We start from the raw sequence: 27,248 nt of genomic DNA, 5'->3' as shown, positions 1-27,248 counted from the left end.
GGCACTGTTTGGTTTCTTGTCAATGATTCATGGTATTTTAGCGCCCGGCAGACACACATCCTCGCCACACATCTGGCAGCGTCCCACAATGACCCGGGTGGCACTCCAGCCCCTCCTGCCTCCCCAGCAGCTGGATGCCTGGCCCCCGCTATCTCGGATTTTGCCAGCTCTGGCCTGAGTCAGTTCCCGGGTGCCTGCCCCGCTCGTCTGGCCACAGCCCCCTCACAGCTCGGAGGGACCTGTCTCCTGGGAGGTGTCCAGAGTGGGGAACAGAAGGTCTGGAGCCCGCGACCACCCGCTCCCTACTAGGGATGCGGGATCTGGGGCAAACCAGCCAAAGCCTCTGTTTCCTCACCTGTAAAATGCGCATAAGACAGCCCGTGGCAGCTGCTGTCCTAGGTTTGCCAACAATCTAAATTGCCACTTCTCCACTAAGCTTCTACCATGTTAAAAAGAAAAAAAAAAATCCCCAAGTTAAAAAAATTCCCTTATAATTGAAAATAAAATTTTCACAGGTGATGAAACGGAGACCCAAGGAAATTAAGCAAATCGCCAAGGAAACAGCTAATTAGGTGGTAAGCCAAGGCTAGAACAGGACTAGTCACCCTTCTGTGATGTAATACAGAGAAAAATAAGATTTGGATAGTTTCCCATGAGGCTGGACGTCCTTCTCCTCCAGGGGGATTCTGGGAAAGACGGTCCATGGTGCGGCCAATTGGATAAATACAGGCTGTAAGTCTAATTCCCACAAAGCGTTATATTCTTCCTCGTTTTTTTTTTTTTTTAATTTAAAAGCTTATTTTGAGAGAGAGAGAGAGGGAGCACACGCACGAGCAGGGATGGGACAGAGAGAGAAGGAGAGAGAGGGAGAATCCCAAGCAGGCTCTGTGTTGCCAGTACAGAGCCCGACGTGGGGCTCGAACTCACAAACTGTGACATCATGACCTGAGCTAAAACCAAGAGTCGGATGCTTAACCAACTGAGCCACCCAGGTGCCCCTCTTCCTCATTCTTATACATCATTATATATGATTTGATGGTGTTTTCTAATTGTTTCACATGCCCACTTTGTTCTCTTCCAAGAAGGAATTGAGCACAGAAAGGGAATTTTTTTGAGACAGAGAGAGAGGGAGAGGGAATCCCAACCAGGCTCCCCAGTGTCAGCGTGGAGCCTGACGATGAGGGGCTTAAGCCAAGGAACCGTGAGATCATGACCTGAGCCAAAATTAAGAGTTGGACCCTGAACCGACTGAGCCACCAGGCGCCCCCGAACAGGTGTTTTAAACTACCGCCTCACCCTTCAGTATCGAGCTGGTCACACCAAGTGGCTTCGTGAGGGCTTGCCGCCTTGGATCCCGTTATACAGCCCACCTGGGGTCCAGAGACAGAAAACCTGCAGCTGTCACTCCAAGCAGGCGGGCGCGGAGTTCCTCTGCCCCAAGCCCAGGGAGCTGCCCCCCACAGGCGGTGCTGCAGAGAGAGCAGTCCGAGTGCACGGTCACTCATCGGCAGACCACACGCCCTGGGGGACGTTGAGGGCTCCCGCGTCCTTGGCTGCCCATCTGAGGCCGTGGCTCTGACCACCTTCAGACGGGGCAGTTGTCCTCCAGGCACAGCCCCGACCCCAGGGTGGGCGAGGGAGCCAGGCCGACCTCTGCAGATCTGCTTAGTGCTCTCCTGCGGCTGAGGACCGTTTTCCCCCTTAACCTACAGTAGACAACCGCAGCGGATAACCAGAAAGAGGAGGTGAGCAGAGTTTGATTTCAGGCAGCCAGACTTCGGGGCTGCCCCTTATGGCCCCAGAGGAAGCCGGTCTGGGGGGACGGCTGGTATTAGAGCCGCCTGGGGAGCCGGCAGAAGCGTTCGGATCGCAGGCTCCCACCACCCCGGTGTCAGGCAGAAGTGGGAGGGAGGGGGCCAGCGGCTCCACCCCATCTGAAATCCTCCTGTCCCCTCAAAAAACGCCACTGCATTAAAGACCCACATCCTCCCGTTAAAGAGCCAGCCACCTTCTTGCCGGAGAGCGGGTCCTCCGCAGAGGGCAGGCTATAGATGAACCGGCTGGGAGTCGGGGAAACAGGCCCAAGCCTGGCTCCCTACGAAGTCCTTGAGCTCCAGGCTCGAAATGCTCAGTTCTCCCGCCACCCAAGCCAGCTGTGTCCCCGCAGCGAGCAGGACGGGTCCTGGTTTGGGGGAGAAAATTTCTGTGGAAATGCGCCCCTCTCTGTCCAAGCCGAGGCGAGGGGCTGGGTCACCTTTCCCCTTCCTCAGTGGGTCTCATGTTCCCTCTTTCAGGACACAGGCCTTGAAGAGGAAACGGGGGTCTCTCTGCTCTGGGGGGAGAAACCTGAGGTGAGCGGGGAGCTACTTGGAAGGCTTCCAGGTTTCCAGCCCCATCCCCCCCTTGGAAGGAGGGAGAAGGAGGGGGAAAGAGGGGGAAGGAGGGAGGGACGGAGCCGGGAGCCAGGCGGGTGAGTGGGCCTCCGGAGCGGTGAGCCGAGGGATGCGCGCAGGGGCGCCGCTGCCCGGCATTGGCGACGGCACCGAGGAGTCCGAATCCAGGGACCGTTCCGACCACTGTCCCTCTCCCCGCTCGCGGGCCCTGCCTCGGGCACCAGGCCACTGACCCTCAGGGCAGCTGAACAGGGGAACCCGGTGCCTACGGGGGCAAGAAAAGGCGGCGGACTCCGGTGGGCCCCGGGGTGGGCTGGGGGCGCGCAGGGCAGGCCGGGGAGAGCGCACGGTGGGAGGCGCCCGCACGCACAGCAGCCCCCGCAGTCTTCCTGGGGAGAATTAGTTGATTGGTCAATGAATTAAAGAAAGGTGGGTCCCTCCCGGGTTGAACCTGAGCTCCGTGACAGCCGTGGGGGGGCTGTGGGGGGGGGCAAACGCCGTGAGGGAAGGTCCCCCGCACCGCCGCCCACAGCGAGGGCGCGCGGCTTCCTGGCAGAGGTCGAGGGGGCCCTGGGGAGAAGCCTGCGCGAAGGCCATCCTTTTGAAAAGTGATTTAAAGTCTTGTGAGGCAGCAAGTGTGGGGGTGCGGACAGGAGTGGAAAAGAAGGTGCCGGAGGGCCTGGCCTGGCGGCCTCGGCTCCGCCAGCGCGGCGCTGGGCCCAGGGGGCGTCCAGGGGCACCTGCGGGGACGCGCCCTCGCGCGACCAGCGAACCCCACGGTGGCAGACCCCACGGTGGCGCCGGGCTCCCCTGCGCGGTGTCCTCATCGTCCTGCTGGGACTAGATGTAAAACAGAGAGAATCACAAATAAACGCTCCGGGTGGCGGAAGGCGCCCACCTACCCGGGAGGGGCGGCCAGGGGACCAGGGGGCGCATTCCGGCCAGATATTAAAGACGGATGAGGAGAGAGTAGTTAAAACCCACATTATATAGTTCTGTCGGGTATAAAATTGCATTGCTGACCCATATATTCTAACTGGAAACGGACTCGAGTCACTTAAAATATTGCAACGTCGATAGGACTAATTAATTGGAAATAAGAAACGAAAGAATACAATTAAACGAGAAGAGAATCATTTTCTAATTTAATAGAGGGACATTTATAAAGATCACAAGCTAAAAGGCATCAAATGATTCTATCGACATTCTATTAAATCAGCCCCCGCGGCCCCTGGCAGCAGGCGAGGGAGCCGGGCGGGCGCGGCGGCTCGGCGGGGTTCGGTGCCCCCTCCGCCCGAGCCCCAAACCCGGCTCGGCTTCCCACCCGACGCCGGCGCTGCCCGCACCCCTGACTCCCTTCTCCCGCCGCGGCCCGGCCCAGCCACTCGCTGCTGCCCCGGCCCGGAGCATCCCGCCCGCTGGCGAGTCCTGGGATCGCCCAGATTTTACAACACGATTACTAATTGGAAAATGAAATTGTCAATAAAGCATCCCCCCAACTCGCGTACACAATATCCTTAAATATTAAGGTATTTTATTAGACCCATTTCCTAACAATAATTTATTGCAATAAAACAGACACCACAGGTCCCCTTAAATTGTCTTTTCATAATGAATAAATTTAAGCGGGCTAATTAATATATAAACTAGCCCAATTTGTCAAGTTGATTTGTATTTTAGTTAATTGTGAAAGTAATTACCACACGGTCAAATTAACAGCTTTCTGGAAATGACCAAGCCTGAGGTTTTATTTCCTTCCTGGGTGAAGAAAATTCATTTTTCCAGGCTCTTGATGTGATGAATAAAAGTCATAAATCTGGGTGATTGGTGCAGGCAGAGACTAAATGGCTTCATATTTCATTTTAGGTTTAATAGAAATATTCATGCTCTGTTTTAATGAAATTAAATTGAGGGGGGATGGGGTCGGGAGGCGACAGTGGCCCAGGGCTTAAAGGGACAGCACACGTTTTCCGCCCCCCTTCCCCGCGCGCCCAGGCCAGGGCACGGAGGTCACCTCCATCAGACAGGCCGATCTGCTGCTCCCGCCTGCAGGGAAAGGCCAGGCTCACCTGGCCAGCTCACCTGGGGCACAGGTGGGGGCGGAGACACAGATCCCCTACCCAGGTGGACCCCCCAGGCAGCCCAGCTCCCTAGCCCACGTGCTTGTGGAGGTAACCAGGCAAGGTCAGGGTCAGCCTTGGTTGTAGGTGTAAACCCGGCCCACAAATAGTACCCTTGCCCTGTCAGCACTTGGACCCCCCCCCCCCACAGTCTGACATCCACACTCTTGTCCCTTCTGTCATCTTGGGGGAATGTGTATGTGGGACATGCAGGCACTCTGAGGCCCCTCCAGGCCCCCCACTTACACTCTCTGCTTCCTCCCCCCTGCAACATCCTGCTGGGCTCAGGACTTGCTGCCTCCGGCCACCTCACCTGGCCTAGAAGGTGACAGGGTCCTCACGGGGACTGTCAAGGCCCAAGACATCCGACCCAAAGCACTGGGCTGCAGGGGCCTCCCTTCACAGAAAGAGGAAATCTTCAGACCCAGCAATTTTGCCATATTCATTTGTGTTGGTGCTTGGAGGTTAGGAGGCCATGCTGTCTGCCGCCCTGGGGGGGCGTGTGGGGTCAGTGGGGCGTCCCTAGGCCCCCCCTGACGTCCTGGCCCAGCAGCCCCTTAATGGAGCTGGTCTGTGACTTGTTGATTTCCCCTGAGCAAATAAGGCTTTGATGCAGTTCCAGCAAGAGTGGTTAGCTGATGGGTTGACAAAAACTAATCAGCTTTATTGGGAAACAGGTTAAGGGCACGGGCGTGTCAATAATTCTCAGCCTGACCCCCTCATGCATTAACCGAGGCAGGCTGATTAGAGTGAGACCGGCTCGCATTCTGCGCTGAAATTGCTTTCATAAACTCACCATTATTAGCAGTCGATGCGAGCAGCTAATTTAGAGAAGACATCCCAGGCACGTCACATCTATCATCCGGGTTTATGTATCATTATCTCATTTACAGAATGTCGCAGTGTAATATGTGTTTTTGGCAATAGGCTTGGCCCCGCGCCTGGATCGCGCGGCTCTTTTTAGCGGCACCGCGGGCCTCCTTCCCCACGGCCCGGCCTGGAACCCCGCGCGCTCGGGGCCGGGAGCCCGAGGACGCGTCCCGCGCGGGCAGGGAGGCCTGGGGGCCACGCTGCCCCCCCCCTCCACCACCACACCCACGTGCGCACACTCAAAACGCGCGTGTACAGGCCCCGCACACACGCGGTCGCACGCGTCACTCGTGCGCACGCGGCCGGCGCGGCCCTGGAGCGCTGCCCGGGATAAGCTTGTGCTCCGGCCTCGGCAGGTGCGAGCTCGCCGCTCTGCCCCGCCGCCCCCTCCCGGGAACTGGCCCGGAAGGCCCCTCTCAGCCGCCGCCGCCACCCCCCACCCCAGGCTCCGGGGGCGGCGGGCCTGACCTCCCCTGCCCTCCCGTGGGCGGGCCGCTCCCCTCCCCTGGCGGCGGCGGCTCCCCGACCCAGATGCGCCCCGGCGGCCCGGAGTGGGCCACCTGTTCCGCCGGGTAATTATTTTAATGTAAGGGCCCAGCGTCGTCACCGGGTTCGCGCCTCCCGCGGCGACAGACGGCGGAGGCCGGGGAGGCTCTCAGCCTTTCAGTGGAATTTCCCAGATGGGCCGGGGGGAGGCCGGGGCGGGTCACCAGGGGCCCTTTAACGAGTTCATTAGCCAAATTATCCTGCCGGCCGCGCGGAGCCCGGGGGACTGGGGGAGGGGGCGGGGGCAGGGCAACGGGCTTTCTCCGCCCCCCGCCCTCGGTCGGTCTGGCGGAGCCCGCGGAGAGGGGCCTGGGCGCCCGACAGGGGACAGCCTCACGGGTGTCAGGGAGGAGGGACCCCAGACCCAGGGCGGCCGCGGCCAACGTTCCGCCTCTGCCACCCTGATGTTCCACAGGCAGGAGCCCAGTCGGTCAAAGGCCAAGTGGGAAAAGCTTATTGGAACCCCGCAGTGAGGAGATTATAACATAATAAGCAGTGTGGCTGACCAGGTTATGGCGCAAGGCCCCCCACGGGACTGGGAGTCAGAGCGGCCTTTTTGCTGTGGGGCTTGGAGCAAAGCGCCTTGGCTTCTCAGAGACTCAGTTTGCCCATCTGTAAGACGGGGACACCGGTACGTTTGCAGGTACCATCCCCGTCGGACGGGACGGTGCCAGAAGGTACACTGAGGCACAGTACATGCTGCCAGTGCTCGGGGCGACCCGGCAGGACAGCGGGCACTGAGGGCCAGGCCCCCGCAGAGGCCACTTCAAATCTGGCCTGGGGGGACACTCACTGAGGGGTCGTTAGCTTCAGATTCCTCTTGGGTAAAACGTCCCACGGGTTCACGGGGAGGGCAGGCGGTGGGTTCTTCCACCTGAGCCGTCGGGCCGTGTGGACGGGGTGTGATGTGAGGCAGAGGCTGCTTGAAGGAAGGCGCCCTGGGAACGATGTCCTGGGCAAGTCGCCACATCCCACTGGCACACCGAACCCCCCTCCCCCGCAAGTCCACCCAAGCCTGAGATCTGCCCTCGGGTCCTGCGTGTGCACCTGGGGGAAGACGCAGGTGCAGTGTGGGACGAGGAGAACTTGACCCCAACACCTGGGAACACCCCTCCCCAGCTCTGGGAAATGAGAAGGAATTCATTCTCCTCCCTCCCTCTCTCTCTCTCTCTCTCTGTCTGTCTCAGCAGCTTCTGCTACCTCAGCACTCCTAAAGAGACCAATTAGTGACAACTTCCTGCCATTATCCACCGTGGACGTGGACGCTACCGTGCTGCTATTCGGCCAGAACTGGAGTCCGAACGCACCCAACAGTTCGTGTACCAAGCAGTATCTGTTGTTATCTGTGCACCTCCCTGTACCCCCTCCCCCAGGTCAGTAGTGACAGGCCAGGCTGGGGCGGACACCGGCCCGTGTGGCTGTGATCTTCTCGGTGGCAGATTTGCTGGTGTGAACTCAACCACCCTCTCCTTCAGCGGGGTGGGGGAGGACCTCAGGCAGCACGGTCCCCGACCTGCAGCGGGGGCTCTTTAGAAAGCGAGCCTTCGGTGACTAGACACATGCTGTAAGGGAGCCAGGAAGGCTGGGCTCCTCCAAAGCAGGCGTGCGTTGTGTCCAACCCTAAAATAAGAAGGCCCCTGGGCCCAGACTCACTGCGAAGCGCAGGCCAGCCGGCAGCTTGTCTGGAGAGGGGTCGTGAAGGCGGCAGCGCTCTGGAAAAGCTGACTTCGCGGGGACGCGCGTTCTCTCCCTGGTTCCTGACACAGTGTGAGTGAACCTGCGACACAATGAAATTGAAATCCTCCAGCAAAAATACAGGCTACTTCCCTGGGGAAGACCGTTGTCCCCCCAACCTGATTAGAGGGACTGCGGGGGCTCCCCCTGCTCCCCCACTTCTTGGGGGGGATTGGTTTCTCTTTGTAATGCAGAGCCCCCAACTTGTGCAATAGAGAGGCTGGAGACGCCTCCAGTGTTCCGGTCAGAAGGAAGCCTGCAGGTGGATAAGGCCTGCCTCGGGCCCCCCACCCAGGGCCCAGCGCTTAGCCCTGCCCCCCACCTCACCCCTACCCCCAGCACCCCGACAGCCAAGCCCGTGCCTTCTCTTTGGTGTCCATGGACGCTGGGAGACTGCCCAAAGCCTGAGCATAAAGCAGATATTTTTGTATCTGGAGGAAATTTCCAAAAATAGAGGGCCCTTGGGTTGCTGAACTTTCAGGCATTTAAATCCTGCGGCATCCTCCTGACCTCTTAGCGAAACCCCAGCAGTGAGCCCCGCCCTGTTTGGGCCGGGTGTTTGCATCTAGGGCTGGGCCCCGTGGACAGGGTCAGACCTGTAAGGGGCGACTTGAAATCCAGGTGTAGACGGCGAGGCCGACCAGGAGGGGCCTCCAGAAAAGGCACCAAGCGCCTCTGGCAGGCCCCACCTGTGGTTGGAGAGGCCGGTCGGCGGGGTCCCACCCTTTCCAGGCTCCTTTAAAGGCGGAGCGCCCCCGGGTCAGGAAGGCGGTCGGCAGATCAAAGGGCAGCGCTACAACGCGATACCTTTGGCCCTCGGGGCTCTGCTTGGGGGGGGGGGGGAGGGGCACCTGTGCGGATCCGCCCCCCCCAACCCAGCTCGCCTTCCGGTGACCCCAGCCACACACACCCCCACGCTCGGCCAACCCCGGTGCGGGCCCCCCCCACCCCCCACCCCGGACCCCAGGCCTGGCGCACATCCCCGCGGAGGCTCTGCGCACAGGGACTACCGGGGAACTTCGGGCTGCACCCTGTGCTCCAGCGCCCAGTGCCTCCGAGGGCGAGGCGGTCTTCGGGTGGATTATTCTGGACTGGGCCCACTTCACAGGGAAGAAAGCAATATGTAAATGATAATGATGCCTGCCTCCCACCCTCTGAATATGCGGGTATACGGGTTTTATTCCCAACCTCGCATGTGTTTAATTCGGAAAGTGAACAGATGTGCATTAGGAACGCTTTTTTCGTTTGCAATTGTTGATATAAACCACCAATTCTCCTTTCTAAGTAGTGGGAGGAGGGCGGCCCGCAGGCAGGATTCAACGTCTTAGAGGGAGGCTGTGTGGAGGCAGGGACATCGTGCGGGCAGGGCAGGGGCTGAGAAGGGACACGGCAGAGGACGGTGCACCGGGTAGGCCTTGGCCGATCGGAAAATCGAGGGTCCCCCCAGGTGTCGAGGGCGGCCTGCCACCCCCCGGCCGCTGGAGAGGGGAGTCACCGGGAGACTGAGCTTGGGAGTATGGCCAGACCTTTGATCTCTCGCTAGGGCCCTTCACCAGACGCAAGCCCTGCTCCTGTCTGCCCCAAACCGTCTTCAAAGCCAGCTGGGCTGGGTCCATACAGATGCTGGAGACAGGAAGAACCCCAGCGGGCTCAGCTTCACACCTCATAAACCACACAAAGCCCCCACACTTCCAAGACCTCTCCCCTCTCTCTGTCCCTCTTTCCATACAACTGCACAGGAAACCTCCAAGATGTATTAACTTTTCAACATTCACAGAGTATATCATTTTAAAGCCCTTTAGCCCCAGAGAGACCTAACCCTGACTTTTCTAAACAAAGAAACAGAATCTATAAAAATAACAGAGCAGTGACATCCAGAGTCACACTGCAGTGGAGGGGTGGCCCGGACCAGGACCCAGAGCAGGCAGAGCACCACTTGGATGCCTCCCGGGCGGGCGCCCCTGTAGGGGTGTGGGCTCCAGGGTAAACCCTGGTGAACTTTTCCTGAAGGGGGGCGGGTGCCCACCCCCGCATTCCCCGACCAGTCTGCTTTCAGGAAGTGCTCTCAGCTGGTCTCGGGGAGGACGGGCACCAGCCTGGGATTTTGAGGGGCTTAGGAGCGTGGTTACTGTAGAACAAAGAGGGGTGAAATGAATTCCTCTGGGAGTTCTGAACACCAGAATGATTTTGTTGAGGGAAATGGGGAGATTTATTGCGTATAGCCCGCACACCTGTCCTCAACTAAAACAGCCCTGGTGGTGGGTGTTTCAGGGAGAAGAGGGGCAGCAGGTTCTCCAAGATCAATCTTGGGGGAGTTTCATTAGTTTCATTCGCTCCCCTCCCCCAGCCTCCTACATCACTGCCCTCCAAGCCCAGGAGTCCTGCCCCAGCACATGGAGGAGGGGAGAGATAGAGAAAGGCGAGTCAGACTTAGAGAGGGCCACAGTCAGAGGTGGGGGCCAAGACTGCTCTCTCCTGGGGAGGCACATCGACAGCCAAGATATTGTTACTGTCCCTCCAAGGGGGAAGGGTTTCCTGCCCAGGACAGATGAGAATCTCGAGTCTCTTTCGCAAACCCTTCTCCCCCGAGGGGAACGGATAGGCACGGAGAAACAGGGCTAGGGACACCGGGAGTGTTGAGGGCGGCCGGTGAGAGCTGTGTGGCCCCTCTGGCAGACTCAGTCCCAAACAAATAACGGCTTGCAGGGGACAGGATTCTCAACTTTGAACCTGTACTGAGTGTTCCCCTCTCTCCCTGTAGAGGCAGGACTGCATTCTCATCACCCAAAGAGATACCATCCAAAGACAAGACAAACACCACGTAAATGCTGTCATTTCTATTTACAAGTTATTATTGGTTTTTGCCGAGCCATGTAACACTCAGTCCCACTGCTGTCCTCCTAATTCCCAGCTAGTCTGTGTGTCTGGGAACTACCCTGTTTTAATGAAGAAGAAACTCGGCTCTTGCCAAGAGAATCACCGCAGTCCACTCTTGCCAAGGCGAGAAGCTTTCTGAAGGGAAACTAAGCGATCCCTATACTTACCTTAAAAAAAAAAAAAAAGGCAAAAAAAAAAAAAAAAAACAACAAAAAAAACCAACCCTCTTGTAGCAACCTGATCTGCTAATTTTAAAGTTTACTTGCCCTGGTTTTTCCTTCCTCCTCTGCCCTTCCCACAGCCCCCACCCTGTCCCTCACTCCCCTCTCACCTGCTCAGGAAGCTGCCTTCCAGAATGGAACCCCCCTCCTGCGTCCTCTCGCCAGCTGGGGCAAGATAACTAGGTCTCATGGAGCTATTGACCAAGCCTCGTGCTGGTGACCGCTCGACTCCCCGACCTGCATGTTGATTCTTTCGGCTGCAGAAAAGCCCTTGGAAGTGCTTTGACTGTAAATATTTGAAGTGTGTGTATGGGGGACGGAGGGGGCGGGTGGCTGTGAAGTCTGGATTCTCCCTCCGCTACCTTGCTCAGCCAGGGGGGGCGAGGTTTCCGCGCGATTTCCCAGGCTGCAGGTAGCAAGAGGACAGAAGCTGCGTTTTCCTGCCTGGGGACGAAGCGGGGGGGGGGGGTCGGGGGCACTGGCCTCCGGAGGACTCTGCGCGCCCGCGGGCTTTCCAGAGCCGGGGTGGGTGCTGCGTCTCGCACGCCCGAGGGTCGCCTTCCCAGAGAAGAGGAGCGCTGTCGCTGAGGATCCTGTCAAGGGCAGGTGGGCAAGGTCTCCCAGCGGATCCAGGTCCTGGAGGCCGCGGGCTCGCGGATTCCGCCTACTGCGCCTCGACGGGGCAGGCACTCAAGGCGAGGACTTGTGGAAGGCACACTCACGCGCGCACACACAGCACCTGAGACGCACGGAGTAGAGAAAGTTCCACCTGCAGAGGGCTGGCGGCAGGGACACGAACCGCTCCTGTGCACCCTGGAGACCGGGAGCGGGGCTTGGGGACCCGTACGGCCTTCGCTGTGCTGCGGCCATTGTGCAAAGCAGCTAGATCTGCGAGCAACGTGGGCTCCCCGACGCAGGAGTGCACAAACTCAAGTGCGGGCGAGGAGGCGCGAGAAGACGCGGGCCACTGCTCTAGGCGACGCCGAGCCCAGAACGGGACAGCGTGTCTCAGAAGCTGGACTCGGGCAGCGGGGCCCACACCCGGACCCGGGGGTGCCACGCCCGCAGCCCCGCTCAGCGTTCGCGGGAGGGCGAGCGGGGTCCCTAGGCTGAGGCTCCGGGTCTGGCAAGCCCGGTCGCAGTCTCCGCCCCGCCATCGCCGCTCGGCGCCCCGGTTGTTTAGGACCCCGCGGCGCAGGGGCGGGGCGGCAGGCGGCCGGGACGGTGACAGGTGCGCCCCTCGGCCAATGGCGGGGCCCGCGCCCCTCCCCGAGCCCCCGCCGAGCGCGCCAATCGGCGGCCGCGCTGCGCTTCAAGTGCGCGGAGGGGCGCGGGTCCCCACTACGGCGCCAGCGGCCTCGGCGCGGTCGCCCGAGGGTCCAGCGCACAGAGCCGGGCTCCCCGGCCCGGCGCGTCCGGGCACTCGCCTGCGAGTTTGTGCAAAGCGCGTGCGAGCGCGGCCCGGGGCGGGGCCCGCACGGAGGAGGCGCCCGGACCATGGTCACCCTCGGCTGAGTTTCCGGCGGCGACTTTGATTATTGGCAAATAATCACCATAACAATACCGCACCCTGGGGCTCGCCACCACCACGCACGGAGTCCGCGAGCCCGCACGCGGCCGCGCCACCCGCCGCCCGGCCCTGCTCGCCAGCCCCACACAGGCCGATGGAAAAATCAAAAAATTTCCGCATCGATGCGCTGCTGGCCGTGGACCCCCCGCGAGCGGCCTCCGCGCAGACCGCGCCGCTGGCCCTGGTCACGTCGCTCGCGGCCGCCGCGTCTGGCCCCGGGGGCGGCGGCGGCGGCGGCGGCGGCGGCGGGGCGAGCGGCGGCGGGGCGAGCGGCGGGGCCAGCGGCGGCTGCAGCCCCGCGTCCTCGGAGCCGCCCGCGGCGCCCGCCGACCGCCTGCACTCCGAGAGCCCCTCGCCGCCGCGCCTGCTGGCCGCGCACTGCGCGCTGTTGCCCAAGCCCGGCTTCCTGGGCGCGGGCGGCGCGGGCGGCGGCGCGGGCGGCGCGGGCGGCGGCCCCGGGGGGCCCCACCACCACGCGCACCCGGGCGCCGCCGCCGCCGCCGCCGCCGCTGCAGCCGCCGCCGCCGCCGCCGCGGGGGGCCTGGCGCTGGGGCTGCACCCCGGGGGCGCGCAGGGCGGCGCGGGCCTCTCCGCGCAGGCCGCGCTCTACGGCCACCCGGTCTACGGCTACTCGGCGGCGGCGGCGGCGGCCGCGCTGGCTGGCCAGCACCCGGCGCTCTCCTACTCGTACCCGCAGGTGCAGGGCGCGCACCCCGCGCACCCCGCCGACCCCATCAAGCTGGGCGCCGGCACCTTCCAGCTGGACCAGTGGCTGCGCGCGTCCACCGCGGGCATGATCCTGCCCAAGATGCCCGACTTTAACTGTGAGTACCGCGCAGCCCCCGGGCCCGGAAACGAAGCCAGGGGAAAACGGGGGGAGGGGGAGTCCTGGCACACGGTTTTCCCGCGCAGCCTCGGCCGCCGGCCGCCGCCTGCCTCTCGCTCTCCGCTGGAGAGCGCGGTGGAAGCGCCGCGAGGCCGCCTCGGCTCCGCCCGGGGCCGGCGAAGACTCGTGCGGACTGCGCGCGGTGGGATCGGCGGCGAGTTACTGAAATGGCCACGCGCGGGCCCTGCTTTCTTTCTCTTCCTCTCCTAACGGGAAGGGGCAGCTGGAGGTGTGAGACTCGAATCTAATGATTAACCGGCAGGCTAGAGAAGGAAGTGGTGAGGGAAGGCGAGCGAGGAGCACCCGAGTTAGGCTGGCCTGGGGATTGAGGCCCCCCGGAGCCAGGGGCTTCTCTCCAGGGAAACGGACTTGACTTAGGTACCGCGTTCTGGGTTCTGGAGGGACCCCCGGTCCCTCCCAAGAGGAGAGATTCAGGAGCACAGAACAAGAAATGGGCTTCAAGAGGCCAGGGCCGCAAGGCCAGGTCCCTGGCGACGCTCCGGCCGTCTGCGGGGTTGAGCCTGCCTCTCTGAGGGCGCCTGGGCCGCCGTGTGATGCCCAGGAAGCAGATGGCCTGACCCCAACCGAGCGTCGACGGTGCGCTCCTGCGGAAGGGGAGATACGTCTCTTTCAGCACCCCCATCTCGGGAACTCTGGGTAGCAGGTGCCCGCCCAGAATTGGAGGTCCCCAATACAGAGCGAACCCCTCCCCAAGGTAGGAGCAAGGGAGGGCTGGCCACCCCCACCCGGAGGAGAGCGGCGAGACTGTGGGCAGGTGGTACACCTCCAGGAGGCCTGGGCCCGAGGGCAGGCACACTGGGCTGGCGCTCCGGGGAGTCTGCGTCTCCTGTCGGCTCGCCCCACCGGGGCAGCATGCGCAGGCTGATGCACAAGACTTTACGCTTTCAGCTGCAGAAGACCCAAACAAAGAGACCCCATTGTTTCCTTCTGGGTGGATGTGTTTAGACTGGGGAGATGCAGGCATAGGAGGGGAAAAAAGCAAAAAAGAAAACAAAAATAAGCACTTGGCAGAATTGAGATCCCTCTGCTAGAAGCCGTGGTTGTGACTAAACAGAGAAAAGCCAGGACCCTGAGGCTGGAGAAGTCACAGCCAGGTGAGAAAATCCCTGCGTGTGCACTGTTGGCCCACAGCCCACCCCAGGCGTTTCCCAGCTCAGCTCCCACAAGACCCTCATGGCCACCGAACGGCCGGCCGGCGGGAAGTCAGCCCATCCTGATCCCTACAGGGAAACCTCCAGCTCAACTCTTGTCTCACCTCATGTCTGAACCTGCTGATCCCGGGTCAGCCAAACCCAGGGCACTCTTCCCGGGCCTGGTCGCCAAAGCCTCCAAACCCCTGCTCACGGAAAGCCACCCCATGGATTTCCCCTTATGATCTGCATCTCCCTCGGAGGGGGCTGCTGGCCTGCACACAGGCCTCCCCTGGGCACTGGGTCCCCTGACCACGGCCGGGGGTGGGGGGCAGGGGTTGTTCTCCTGGGCCTGCGTGGAACTCAAGGTCGCTCAGAAAACCGGTGAAAGCCACATCCCTTTGCCAACACACTTCACCCATCCCTGATTCCTAATCTTGACCCAGAGGTAGCAGAGTGAAAACCCAGGCAGCTTTAAGTTTAGAACAGAAATCTGAACGCCGAGTCCTAAAGGGCAATAATAAGCCGGCCAGGATGCCGGCGTCTGTCCTGAGGGTTCCTCTTCTGGTCGCTGGAAAACCTGTTTGGTTTCCTTAATAGGTTGTCTCTGCTGTTGGATGGCATGTCCCAAATGGTCCCTTTGGAGCCAGTGTTTTAATTAAAGTTCTAATGTATTGTCAAGTTGGGAATTGGGGCCTCATTTAACTAAAGCTGGGGGCGTGGGCCTTCCCGTAAAGCAAATTGCCCACCCCGGGGGCCTGAGCTCAGCCGCTGGACTGGCCTCTTTTCTTCCCTTCCCTTTATTGTCTAACACTTGTCAGGCTCCTGGGACATCAAGGCAGGTCGCATTTTGAGGTCACAAAATTCTCTGTGATGTAACCGTGTGAAATTATGTAAATACAGCCAAGGGACCTCCTTGAACACTGGAAAGCCGGATCCCCCGCCCCTTTGCCTAGGCCTTCCATTTGCAAAATGAGACTTGTTCTGAAAAGGCTTCCAGTCTCCCTGGGCTCTGCCCCTCTGCGACCTGGGTACGGGGCTGTCGGGAAGAATTTTCAGTGGGGGAGTCTGGTGAATTCACATGTTCGGGCCCAGGATTTGGTCCTTCTCCGGCCTTCCTCCTTTTTCCTTTCCCCCTTCTCCTACGTACTTAAGGAGGTGGCAGTGGGAATCCCACACCAGTCCTTTGCTGGCTGGGAAGAAACAGGACTGGTGATTCCTGGGACCTGTCTCTTTGAGCCTGGGCTGGGGGAGGACTCGGTGAGGAGTGGGAGGAGGAGTGCCCCTCTGGCCTCTGCTTCTGGCCTGTCCACCTTCTTCTACGCCGCCCGCCGGGTGCACAGGGCTGCTGTGTGTGAGGGACTCTCTTTAATCAGAACGCCCAGGCCCTGGGTTAAAAAAATTTGGTCCCGTTAAACCCGAACTTGCGTGGCTCCACCTGGCATCCGGAGCCTGGGCTCCAGGGCCCCCTCCAGGCACCCCCGCGTCCCTGGGGAGAGGGCGTCCACACTGAAGGCAGAGCGGTGAGGCCCTGGGCTGGTGGGCCGGGCGGCAGCCTCGCACGAGTGGCACAGGGCGCATTGGGTGGCAGTGGGGGCGGGAGGCCTGAGCCAGACTTCCAGTGTCATGCCCCTCTCTGTCCCCAGCCCAGGCGCAGTCCAACCTCCTGGGAAAGTGCCGTCGGCCCCGCACAGCCTTCACCAGCCAGCAGCTACTGGAGCTGGAACACCAGTTCAAGCTCAACAAGTACCTGTCGCGGCCCAAGCGCTTCGAGGTGGCCACCTCGCTAATGCTCACGGAGACCCAGGTACACAGCCCCCCCCCACCCCCGACAGCTCACCCCCTGCCTTGTCACCTGTGCACCCCTGGCCCTCTGCTGGCCTGAGCACCTGGAGGCCGGTGGGGGGGGGGCGGCTTTTGGACCCTTAGGGGGCGGGTTCCTGTCCCGGGAGAGTTAGCATCCGCCCTGCCAGGGCTCACTTACCAAGCCCACAGGTCCGATTCGGTAGGTTGGGCTGAGACCCAGAAATCTGCATTTGAAGGACACTTCACCCCCTCTTCCATTCCGAAGCAGTGGTCCCCAGGCCACATTTGAGAAATTTTATTCCAAAAAGAGAGCAGGGGATGTGTACAGGTTTACAGATATGTCCTCTAGGTGCTCCGGCCCTATCTGGACAGTGCCAGAGCACCCCCAGAAAAAGTCTCCTTGGAGCCCCCCAGCCCCACTCTGGGGGGCGCTGGTGCCTGGGGGGGGCACCCCTTCCCCTGAAGCCCACTCCTGGGCCTTGTGAGGACCGGCGAGGTGCAGGTGCAGACAGGACTCCAGAGAGAGGACCCGTAGGGATGGAGCGGCCAGTTTCTCACGCCGTCTTGTGCCCTCAGGTGAAGATCTGGTTCCAGAACAGGCGGATGAAGTGGAAACGCAGCAAAAAGGCCAAGGAGCAGGCGGCGCAGGAGGCTGAGAAGCAGAAGGGGGGTGGGGGCGCCAGCAAAGGTGGCCTCGCGGAGGACAAGGGGGACGACGAGCTGCTGGGGCCGACGGCTGCCAGGGACAAAAGCGGCGGACGCCGCCTGCGGGACTTGAGGGACAGTGACCCTGAGGATGACGAGGACGACGACGACGAGGACCCCTTTCCCTACAGCAACGGCACGGGAGCGCACGCCGTCTCCTCCGACTGCTCGTCTGAGGCCGATTCCCCACCCCCGCGGCCCAACGCACCCGGGCACCAGCCCCCGCCCCAGTAGGGGCCCCGCGCCCCAGGGCAGCCCCGCGGCCCCCAGGCACCAGCCTCCGCCCCAGGAGGGGCCCTGCGCCCCAGGGCAGCCCTGCGGGCCCCCGCCTCGAGGCCGCGCGTCCTGGGGCAGGTTCGGGCGCCGTGCCTGTCTGCTCTCCCAGGGACCGAGAGAGAGGGAGGTCCGACGGGTGCACCCTTGAACTCCTGTCCTTTTTAATTTAATTTTGGTTAGTGTTGGGGGTGCTGTTTGTCAGACGACCTGAGCGCCACCAGGGGAAGGCCCCCACTCCTCCCCACTCCTCCCCACTTCCTGAATGGAGAAGGCCGGGACCTACAGTGTTGGACGACCTGGAAAACTTGAGTATTGAAAAAGGGAAACTGTTTTGTGCTTACCTATCTGGGGGGAACTTTATGTCACGAGCTTTCAAACTGCTGGAAATCTCAAAACTGTACTGTCTTTATTTTTGTACATTGTATTTATATATATATATATAAAGAAACGACTACTTATGCATGCTAAATTATTATTTAGCTTCTCCCATCGCCCACGATGGAATGTAAAATAAATTGGTTTTTTACTGGGTGAGAGCGCAGATCTTTGGGGGGGTGAGTTAGGAAAGCGGACTTTACTATTTTTGTTTTTGAAATGAGGGGTTGGGTGTTATTCCACCGACCGAAGGTGCAAGTCAGACTTGCCAGCCGGTGGGAGGATCACCTCCCTCTGCGGGCGGGGCGGGGCACGGCCCCGGGGCTGGGGAGTCGCAGGTGCGACAGGTTGGTGAAAATACCTGCGACCGGGCGTCCGCCTGTCCGGATGCGGGGATCCCAGGAGGGTAACGGGACTCGGTGGGTTTACTTTCCTATCTGCTCGCGGATCTCGCGGCACCGTGGAGACGCACCATTCGATCGTTTCGGCAAATAAGCCTTACCACGACTGGACGATTTCACCGGCAGGCCTTTGGGGTCCGTGTGGCCTCGCGTAACCCCGGGCTCGTTCCGGGGTCTGCCTCCCGCAGAACCTTCTGGGTCCGGCCGGAAACGGTTTTCTGGGATCCGCGCAGACGTCCGCGGCGACAGCGGCGGCGACAGGATCGCTTGGCGCCGGGTCTGCGACGGCTCCGGGTCAGTAAACCTTGCGGCGTGCGCCCTCGGTCACCGGCCGGGCCCGCCGCCATGTGCCGCACACATGCCCCCTGCACCTGCGCCCGCCGCGCCGGCCCGGTGGCCCCTCCTGGGCCCGGAGGAAACAGGCGACAGGGCCCGCCCCGCGTGCCCTCCACCGTCCTCCTGTGGCTCGCGCGGCCTCACTCGCCGCCGGGCGCGCGGGGAGCGCCCCTCCCCCTCCCGCTGATAAATGAGTTCAGGAGGGCCTGGCGTTTCATTTGGGTGATTACCGCGGGCCAGCGGGGCCACTCCTCTGCCTCAGGGCCGGGGTGAGATTAATATCCTCTCTGGCAGCTCATTATCACCCCGGGCTCGTTCCATAAAATGCAACGTCAGCCGAGGCCGGGCCGGGAGGGAGCAGCTGCGGGCAGGGCGCGGGCCTCGGCCGCCTCGGGGTCCAAAGGTGCTTCTGGGGACCGGGGACTGGGTTTGCAAGCGGCGGGGAAGCCAGAGGGCCCCGAGGAAAGGGGGTGGGGAAATTGGACAGGGGTGGGGGAAGGAGAGAAGAGAAAGAAATGCCTTTGGGGGTTAAAAAAGCCCCCCCAAAACCTCCGCAATCTGTGGATCTGGCGTCTCCATTCCTAACACGCTGGTGAGGTTCAGCCCGCAGCGATCTCTTCCCGGGCTGGCGGGCTTCGGCCTGGGGGTCGGGGGGGGGGCATCCGCGCGCGGGGCTGAGCCCCCCGCGCCCGGGGTCGGTCCGCTCCCCCCATCCGACCCGGGCAGGAGGGGCGCTGGAGGCGGGCGCGCCCCGTGACCCCGCCCTTGCCCCCCGGCGGAGCGGCCCGGCCCGGGCGCGGGGACTCGGCGGCGGGGAGGCCCGGTCGCGGCCCCGGCGTCTCCAGCCAGCTGCCTAATCGCGGCGGAATTTATCTCGCTAATAAATTTAATGATCAATTCGTTCTTGTCAGCTCTTCCCCAAATCAATTATAGCAAATTTAAATATAATCACTGGCTCATCCTCACCCACTCGGGGCACCGCGAACAATTCGTTCCGCCTGATCAACGGCCGGCGGGCCCTGCTCCGCCCGCCTCGCGGGGCGCGCCCCCCACCCCGCTGACCCCGCGAGGCGGGGGAGAGACTCGGCAGCCCCCCCCCCCCCAAGGACCCCGTTTCCAGGACCCGCAGCCCAGGGGGAGACGAAAGCATTGGCTTCAGACAAGCCGGGCTTATGGCGCCGGCCTCCCGGCTTTCCACGGGGGCGAGGGCGCGCCGCGCAGGTCCTGGAACCCCGGGGCCAGGCCCCCCGCGAGGCCTCCACCCAAAGCGGACCCCGCTCCTCCGGGAACCCCAGCCCGACCCCCTGCGGGCCGAGGGCCCATCGTGCGCGCGCTTCTCTCCACCCTGGTGGAGAAAAGGGGCATCTGCCCTGGCCAGTGTCTCCAGCCTGCACGACAGGATGTGGATAACCTCCTTTTTTGTGACAAAGAAACCGACGTACGCGTATCCTCCCGGGGCGGCCCACGGGTCTTTTGTCCACAGCAGAGCTCTGGCCCAGGGTCCCAGGCCCCTACAGAAGCTTTCACAGCGGGAGCCTGAGAAGTGCAGAACGTACTAGAACCTAGACGAACTAGGCCTGCTCCTTGGGAGGGGCGCCTTCCGCAGCCCATCCCTGGACGGGGGTCAGCTCGGCAGGAGCAGCTTCAAAGACTTTGTAGGACACCAAAAGCACCCACAACAAAAGCAAAAATAGACAAATGGGAGTACGTCAAACTTTAAAACTTTTGCACAGCAGAGGAAACGGCCCACAGAATGAAAAGACAACCTAGGGACGGGAGAAGATGCTTGTAAATCACGTGTCTGATAGGGGTTAATATTCCAAGATGTAAAGAACTCACACAACTCCACGACAACACAAATACGAACCCACTTAAAAACAGGCAAAGGACTCGAATAGAGATTTCTCTGACGTAGACGGACAAGTGGTCCGCAGCACACGGAAAGGTGCTCAACGCCACTCGTCACTGGGGAAGCACACATCAAGACCACGGTGAGCCACTCCCTCACACCCACTGGGATGACGGGTATAAAAACAAACCCAGAAAATAACAAGTGTTGGCGCTGGTGTGGAGAAATCGGAACCTGAGCACACTGTTAAATAGCACAGCCACCCTGGAAAACCGCTTCCTCAAAGACAAACAAAACGAAAACAACAGAACACAACGACCCTGGAATTACCATCCGACCCAGCAGCAACCTTATTCCTGGTTGTGTGGCCAAGAGACTGAGAACTGCGTGTGGAAGAGAGAATTTGCACACTCGTGATCACTGCAGAGCTACTCACGATAACCAAGACGTGGAAGACGGACAGAGGAAGGAAACGGAACACACGCGCACACACACACTAGAATATCATTCAGCCTCTAAAAAGAAGCAAAGCCTGTCACCTGCCACATGGCTGAACCTTGACGACGTTCTGTGCATGCGATAAGCCACTCACAAATTCTCCCTGTATGTGGAATCTAAAGCAAACTCTTAGAGTGGTGGGGCGTGGGGGTGCTAGGAGGAAGGGGGAAGTGAGTTTTTCAGTGGGTACAGGCTTTCAGTTTTGCAAGATGGAGAGATTCTAGGGATCTTTCGCCCAACCACAGGTAACAGTAGGGAGCTGACGCCGGCGATGGTTAAAACGAAGACAGGCCCGCCTTCCCCCCTTGCCCTCCGTCCCCTCTAAAGGCAGGGCTCACTTGCTGTGGAAAATCCAAGGCACAGAGAGGGCGAGCCCCTGGGCCAAAGCAGGAGGGTGTCGGGATGCCCGCCCCCCACCCCACCCCCGCGCTGTGCGCCCCAGGCCCGGGAGCTCCGAGCGGCTTCCACGGAGCACCTCCGGGTTTGCGGGCTAACTCAGCCCTGCCGCCGCCCCTGCGCCCCCTGCCCCCAGGCCGGGGCGGAGACTGCACCCCCAGGGTGGGGGGGGGGCCCGCAGGGAGGGGGCAGTGCGGGCTGCCGGCGAGGAGGGGGCGTGCTCCCCGCAAAGGCGCGCCCCCCCCCCACCCCGTATCAAAGTCCCGCGGTGCATTGTGTCTCCCTCAATAAAACGAATCCCTCGGGAGGTGTGACCTGCGCCGGTCCAGACCACAAGGGCAAGTATGTTTTTCAGATTTGGTTTTTATGGTCGGATTAAAGTTTATTTTCCGTAATAGGGCACCTAATAAAACCCATAAAGCCGGGTCGGGCCTCCAGCTGGTGGCCTCGTTTAACACTTTCACTTCGTAAATCACCTTACTACGCGCCAGGTGTGTCCCAAACTGGACGCCGACGAGAAACGCCCCCTCCCCCCACAAATGCCAGCGACAGGGCAGGGGGGCCGGGGGCAGGGACCGGGCGTCGTGGGGACGGGGTCGAGGAGTAGGGGGGCCGGAGGGGCGGGGCCGGTGGAGCGAAGCCGGTCTCCCCCCCCCCCCCGCCGCCCCCGCGCCGACCCCGCGCACCTGCCGCCCCCCAGGTGTGCACACGGTGCCGGACAATGTGCGGCTGCTCCGGGCCATTGTCCGGCCACGCTCGGGCGGGACAAAGGGTGCCCCCTCCCCGGGCGGCCTCGGCCGTGGGGCGGGGCGGCGGGCGCGGTTTACCCAGCTGGGGGGAGGAACAAAGGCCCGCCGCCTTATCTCGGCGGGGCGCGGGGTCAGGCCGGGGGCGCGGGGGGCGGGCGGCCCAGGTGGGGTCGCTGCCGCCCGGGGCTGGGAGAGGGGCGCCGGGGGTGGGGGCGGGGGCGGGGGGCCGGAGGCGGCGGGCGCTGGGAACCGGGACGCTCCCAGCGCACGAAGCGCCTGCGCTTAGGGCGCCAAGTCGGGCGGTTTTCACTGCGAGGCCTCTGGTCTTCCCGTGGTTCCTGTGCTGTTCCCGGTCGCCCTAACCCTCCCTCTCCTTCCGTCCGGCCCTGAAGGCTCCTGTTCTGCTGAGAAGTTAGACCCAGAAAAAGGGAAAACTAGAATAAGGGTCGTCTGGGGGAGGGGGCCAGAGAGGGCAGAGGGGCGGCCCCTGTCCTCCGAAGCCGGTCCTGCGCCCCCGGCAGGTGGCGGGGTTCTCGGGCGGGGCGTCCTCGGCAGCCCGGGGAGGGGGACGGGGAGGGGGGGGGCTCAGCTGCCTCCTGCAAACCCGCGTCCGGCCAGAGGCCCCCACCAGCTGGTGGCTCTGCTCGGTGCAGCAGAGGCCAGCGCCGCGACAGGAAACTTGCGGTTTACTTTTTAAAATAGACAAATCTGTCAAGGAAACGCGGATTGGTTTTCTTCCCGGGTCTGCAACACGTTCTTCGCACCTTTCATCGCCCCGGTGGATTTACCTGCTGATGACTTTTTTCCAAGGGGTGTCACCAGAGCCCCCGGATTAGACGCCTGTGTGACACTGCGGCCTTTCTGCCCACAAACTCGGTAACAATAGCCACCTCGGTGCTTCATGCAACCAGACTTTCCAGAAACCTCCGAGCCGCCAGACGCTGCTCCAGGCACGGAGGTGCCCTGGCGCATAAGCCAGCCCCGAACCTCCATCCGCCTGGAGTGACGCTGTAGCGGGAAGAGAAGGACCAGTAGGAAACGTGGGAACACACACCGCGCAGCCGAAAGGGGCGTGAAGACATGAGGTCATACCCGAGCTGGTACATCATTGTAAAGTAAGGCCAAGGCAGGTCTAGAGCATGGAGCGCAGTCCTCGGAGGGTGGCCGTCCCTTGGGACGTCATCCCAGATGGGGACTGTGCCGGCGCTGATGGGGCCGTGAGGGAGCGGGCTGTCTCCCTTTCAGAGGCTAGGAAGGAAGGACCAGGGGCCTCCAGGAATCGTGCAGGACACCGACCCATCACATGCTCACCTTCTGACGCACAGTCTTCTTAGCCCTTCTGCTCGAGTAAAGACCGCAGAACACAGAACAGAGAGGCGTGTGGGTGGTGCAGACAGGACTTTGGGGAGAGAAATAGATAACGTGGGGTTTCTTTCTGTTCTTCTATGGAGATATGATTGACAGAATACTGTATGAGCTTCAGGTACATAATGTCTTAATTTTAATAATTCGCATATTTAATTTTTTTAACACTTATTTATTTTTGAGAGACAGGGAGAGACAGAATCCGAAGCAGGCTCCAGGCTCCGAGCTGTCAGCACAGAGTCCGATGCAGGGCTCGAACCCACGAACCAAGAGGTCATGGCCCGAGCCGAAGTCAGACGCTTCACCGACGGAGCCACCCGGGCGCCCCTAATTCACACATTTAATACCACTCCAGAAAATAGAAGAGAAAAACGAAATTTCCACATGAAAGATTCGTGGTCAGTTTTAGAGATGCGGGGAGATCTCCGGAGGAGGGAGCTCTGGAGCAGCGACCCTATGCCAGGCCTGGGCTCATGTGCCACTGAGAGTGGGGCCCTGGGACGCCACCCTCACCACACAGTCAGTGACCACGGGCCCCCTCTGCACCTGCCAGGCATCGCGCAGCATCCCCTTCCCGCGGTGCGTCTGCGTCCACGCGTCTGTACACGCTGTCGTCCCAGCTAGACTCGCGTCACCGGCACTTTCCTTACCACCCATTCTCCTGGATGGGAGGCAAGCCCATCCCCCCACGGGGAGTCGCTGAGCCCAGAGCAGCGGGGCCACGGAGAAGGGTGGGGATCCCAGAGCCCCGCCACCGGGGCCTGTGTCCCGCCCCACCTAGAGTATGGCTGGGGCGAGTTCCTCCCGGCCTGGGCCGAAGCGTCCCCCGCTGTAAAGTAAGGGCCCCGTCTCACAGGGCACTTGCGGTTGGACGACAACATTTATAGCATGCCAGGCACCACATGCCGGCTCTGGGATCATTAAACCAAGAAGAATACCCCCTGCCCCCCATGCGCACCTCTCTGCCCCGAGGTCTCCAGCGCCCTGCGGCACACAGGACACACTCGCAGGGCCTGCTGGAGCAGCTGTAGGTCAGGTGAGTCTGGGGAGGGGAGGAGGGGGGGGAGGAGGGGGAGGAGGAGGGAGGGAGGGGGAGGAGGGGGAGAAGGGAGGGAGGGGAGAGGAGGGAGGGGGAAGAGGGAGGAGGGGGCGCACGTGGCTGAGAGGGGGCTCTCTGCAGACAGGGCTGGCGTTGGAGGTGTGGGTGAAATCCTGGTCCCGGCACACAGGCACACACCGACTGGGTGGCCCCGGGCAAGTGACGTAACCTCTCTGAGCCCCCAGGTCCTCCTTTGGCAAGCGGGATAGCGGTGGCCGCGTCACACAGTGGCCATGAGGAACGGCACCACGGCAGCGCAGACGAGCGGCTGGTCACCAAGGAAGCAGCCCCCCCACACCAGCCCGCCCGCGTCTCCCGCGGGGGTCTTGCGGTCTCCCTGCGCCACTCGCTGCCCTCCCGGGCTTGCCCGTCGGGGGACATCTGTGCCTGGCGTCACCCCGCCCCGACTCCGGCCTCCGCTGGGGGCCCCGCCGTCACCGCCGACCTGGGCCTGTTACCCCGCGGCTCATCCTAATCCCGTGGCCTTTCCTCCACCGTTCAAGATGGCGCTTGGGCTCCACGACCCAGCGAACGGGGGGCCAAAGGCACAGGGCAAATGAGCGTGTATCCTTCCGAGGAGGTCAGAACCCGGCACTTTCACTTCTGCTCACCTGGCAAGCGCTCCGCACACGGCCACCACGGTGAGCCTCACTGACAACGGGGAAATCCGCATTTCCAGGTGGCCTTGGGCCTAGCTGAAGATCGGGCTTCTACCCCGGAGGACAAGGCGGTGCGAGCGAGCACTGGGAAACGACTCGGCCGCAGGTGTGTGTTTGGGTTATTTGTATTGTGGCAAAACGTTCATAGCCAGATGCGTCATTGTAGGCATTCGCAGTGAGCGCTTCAGGACATGAAATCCACTCACCCGTCAGCACTGTCCGCCCCAGACTCTTCCATCAACCCCCAAGCTCTGTCCCCACCAAACAATAACCCTCCATCAGCCCTTGGGTGCCTCTACTCTACCTCTATGAATTTGGGTTCTCTTTAGAATTTTTTTTAACGTTTATTTATTTTTGAGAGACAGATACAGAGCATGAGCATGAGCAGGGGAGGGGCAGAGAGAGAGGCAGGCACAGAATCCAAAGCGGGCTCCAGGCTCCGAGCTGTCTGCACAGAGCCGGACGCGGGGCTCGAAGCCACAAACCCTGAGATCGTGACCTGAGCCGAAGTCGGACGCTCAGCCGACTGAGCCACCCAGGCGCCCCGTAATTTGGGTTCTTTTCAAACCCCTACAGTACCCAGCGGAGATGTGAACACATGAAAAGGGCCCGTAAGTTGAGTTGGTTTTTCCCCCCATTCAGCAAAATTAACACCACCCACCAACCCTCCGTCCCACGTGCGATGCGGCACCCACGTCCAGGGTCCACGTTTCCCTTAGAGGCGTTAGCATGTCTGCGTGGAGCTCAAGTAAGTGATTCCCGACTAGGATGTCCCCCAAGAGCCCAAGGGTTGGGGGGCATGGTTCACAGAGTCAGGAGTGACTGGAAAATCATCATCCCTGGCCAAACATTTCACCTGAAAACAGGGCCAGTGCACCAAAAAACACAAGTCTTCTGCTAAATTTGAAACCAGAGATATAGGCTGATTTTGTAGCTCTCAGAAATCCTTTCCTCGATTTCACAGGTAAAGAAAACCCCGGAAATGCCCCATGGTTCACTCTTGGCAGCTTTCAAAACTGCTGGAAAAATCCAGAGAGTTTCCAAGAAGCCGCCGGGGGAGCTCACAACCTGCCCGGATCTCTGGCGGCCGCCTGTGAGCTTTTCTCTCCGACCCCCCCTTTGCAGGTGGACTGGAGGGTCCCTGTGTGTCCGTCCAGGCGCCCATGGAAAGGCCCCACCTGCGAGGCCCTGGAGGCCTTCTATCTTCAAAAAACAAAGTAATTCACTTTTAATGACCGCCAGTGTTTTCCTTCCCAGTTCTCTTTGAGCAGATAATGCGTCTGAGGCCTTCCCGACAGGGTTAAACCACCGTGACCTTCATAATCAGAGAACAGAAATAAATTATATTTACTCATAAATGTTACTCACTCTGCAGTGCCAGCTGCCCCCTAATCACAGGCGGTGTGACACGATTTTGCTTGTACCAGGCCCCACACTCACAGGTGACAAAGTGCTGTATTTTCCCGCCCAGCAGGCTGGGAGCCCTCGGGCTGGCCAGGCGTTTCCCGAGGACAGTCCCCGGCCTGGCGGGCACACGTGGTGCCCCTGAGACCCCGGAGCCTTCCGACTGGCCGAAGGGAGGGTGAGCGGGGACCAGAGGCCCCGCAGGGCCCCCTAGGATCCAGGCACCACGTGGGGACCGGAGACCCTCTGACCACCATCAGATCTGTCAATGGCCTCGCTCCCGACACGGTCCCTCCAGGCCCCCGTCCTCTGGTGGGGCAGTGGGGGGATGACCCGCCACGGACTCTCACCCGAGATCGCCGCCAAACACACACGTCTCCTCACGACGAGTGGCCGCTGCTATTCGGCTAGAGGGTTCCCAGGCGCGCGGTCGGGTGGCCCTGGCACCGCGGTGACTCGGCCGGGCAGGGGCAGGGGCAGGGACCGGGCTCACTCAGGGGGGGTGTCGTGAATCGCACCCCAGGGGAGCAGCTCTGGGACTCCCCCTCCCGCGGCGGGGCTCACAGACTCCCCCGCGGGAACACAGAGCTGGGGCCACAGGACCGAAGCGCACGGATCCACTCGCACACGCGGGAGAGGAAACGGCAAGCCCGCCTCCCAACGCCCAGGCTGTCTTCTGGGATTTTCTCTGGCACGGTTCTGGGCGGATTTACAGGGTGTGTGAGGCAGGGCCGCCTCTGGGGACAGTGGGGCCGGGGCAGACCCGGTGTCCCCAGCCCTCCCCAGGCCTGGCCTCTGCCGCAGGGGGAGGGCTCCGCAGCCTGGTCTCTCAGCGTCGGCCCCACAGGTGCCCAAGTAGAAAAGCAGACTCTGTCGGCCCTATTAAACCTGATCTAGAAAACAGAGCGCTTTAGCAAGCTCATTGTCTACGTGAGTCAAAAGTGCGAGGGTGCTAATGAGCA

At 61.4% G+C, this 27,248-nt stretch overlaps 1 protein-coding gene and 1 long non-coding RNA gene across 2 annotated transcripts; both read left to right on the top strand.

Annotated features, from left to right (window-relative positions):
- Nucleotides 1-12,096: 12,096 nt before the first annotated feature.
- On the top strand, nt 12,097-17,179 carry MNX1 (motor neuron and pancreas homeobox 1). Its single transcript, XM_019424931.2, has 3 exons — nt 12,097-13,155; nt 16,015-16,175; nt 16,751-17,179. The coding sequence occupies exons 1-3, from the start codon at nt 12,426-12,428 to the stop codon at nt 17,111-17,113; spliced, it is 1,254 nt and encodes a 417-aa protein (XP_019280476.2). The 5' UTR covers nt 12,097-12,425; the 3' UTR covers nt 17,114-17,179.
- A 6,146-nt stretch (nt 17,180-23,325) lies between these two features.
- On the top strand, nt 23,326-26,240 carry LOC128775869 (uncharacterized). Its single transcript, XR_008420806.1, has 4 exons — nt 23,326-23,522; nt 23,981-24,160; nt 24,409-24,988; nt 25,847-26,240. It is a non-coding gene; the product is annotated as an uncharacterized LOC128775869 (long non-coding RNA).
- The last annotated feature ends 1,008 nt before the right edge of the window (nt 26,241-27,248 follow it).

The sequence above is a fragment of the Panthera pardus genome, unplaced genomic scaffold, assembly GCF_024362965.1.
Source record: "Panthera pardus isolate Hobbes unplaced genomic scaffold, ASM2436296v1 HiC_scaffold_9, whole genome shotgun sequence".
NCBI classification, from domain to species: domain Eukaryota; kingdom Metazoa; phylum Chordata; class Mammalia; order Carnivora; family Felidae; genus Panthera; species Panthera pardus.
The sequence above is the reverse complement of the archived record's forward strand: the minus strand, read 5'-3'. Positions and strand labels throughout refer to the sequence as shown.

Excerpts from the sequence above, each read along its gene's own strand:
- MNX1 (XM_019424931.2), top strand. The coding sequence starts at position 12,426 with ATGGAAAAATCAAAAAATTTCCGCATCGATGCGCTGCTGGCCGTGGAC. Across the intron at positions 13,156-16,014 it reads CAAGATGCCCGACTTTAACT|CCCAGGCGCAGTCCAACCTC; the intron begins GTGAGTACCGCG and ends CTCTGTCCCCAG. Across the intron at positions 16,176-16,750 it reads TAATGCTCACGGAGACCCAG|GTGAAGATCTGGTTCCAGAA; the intron begins GTACACAGCCCC and ends TTGTGCCCTCAG.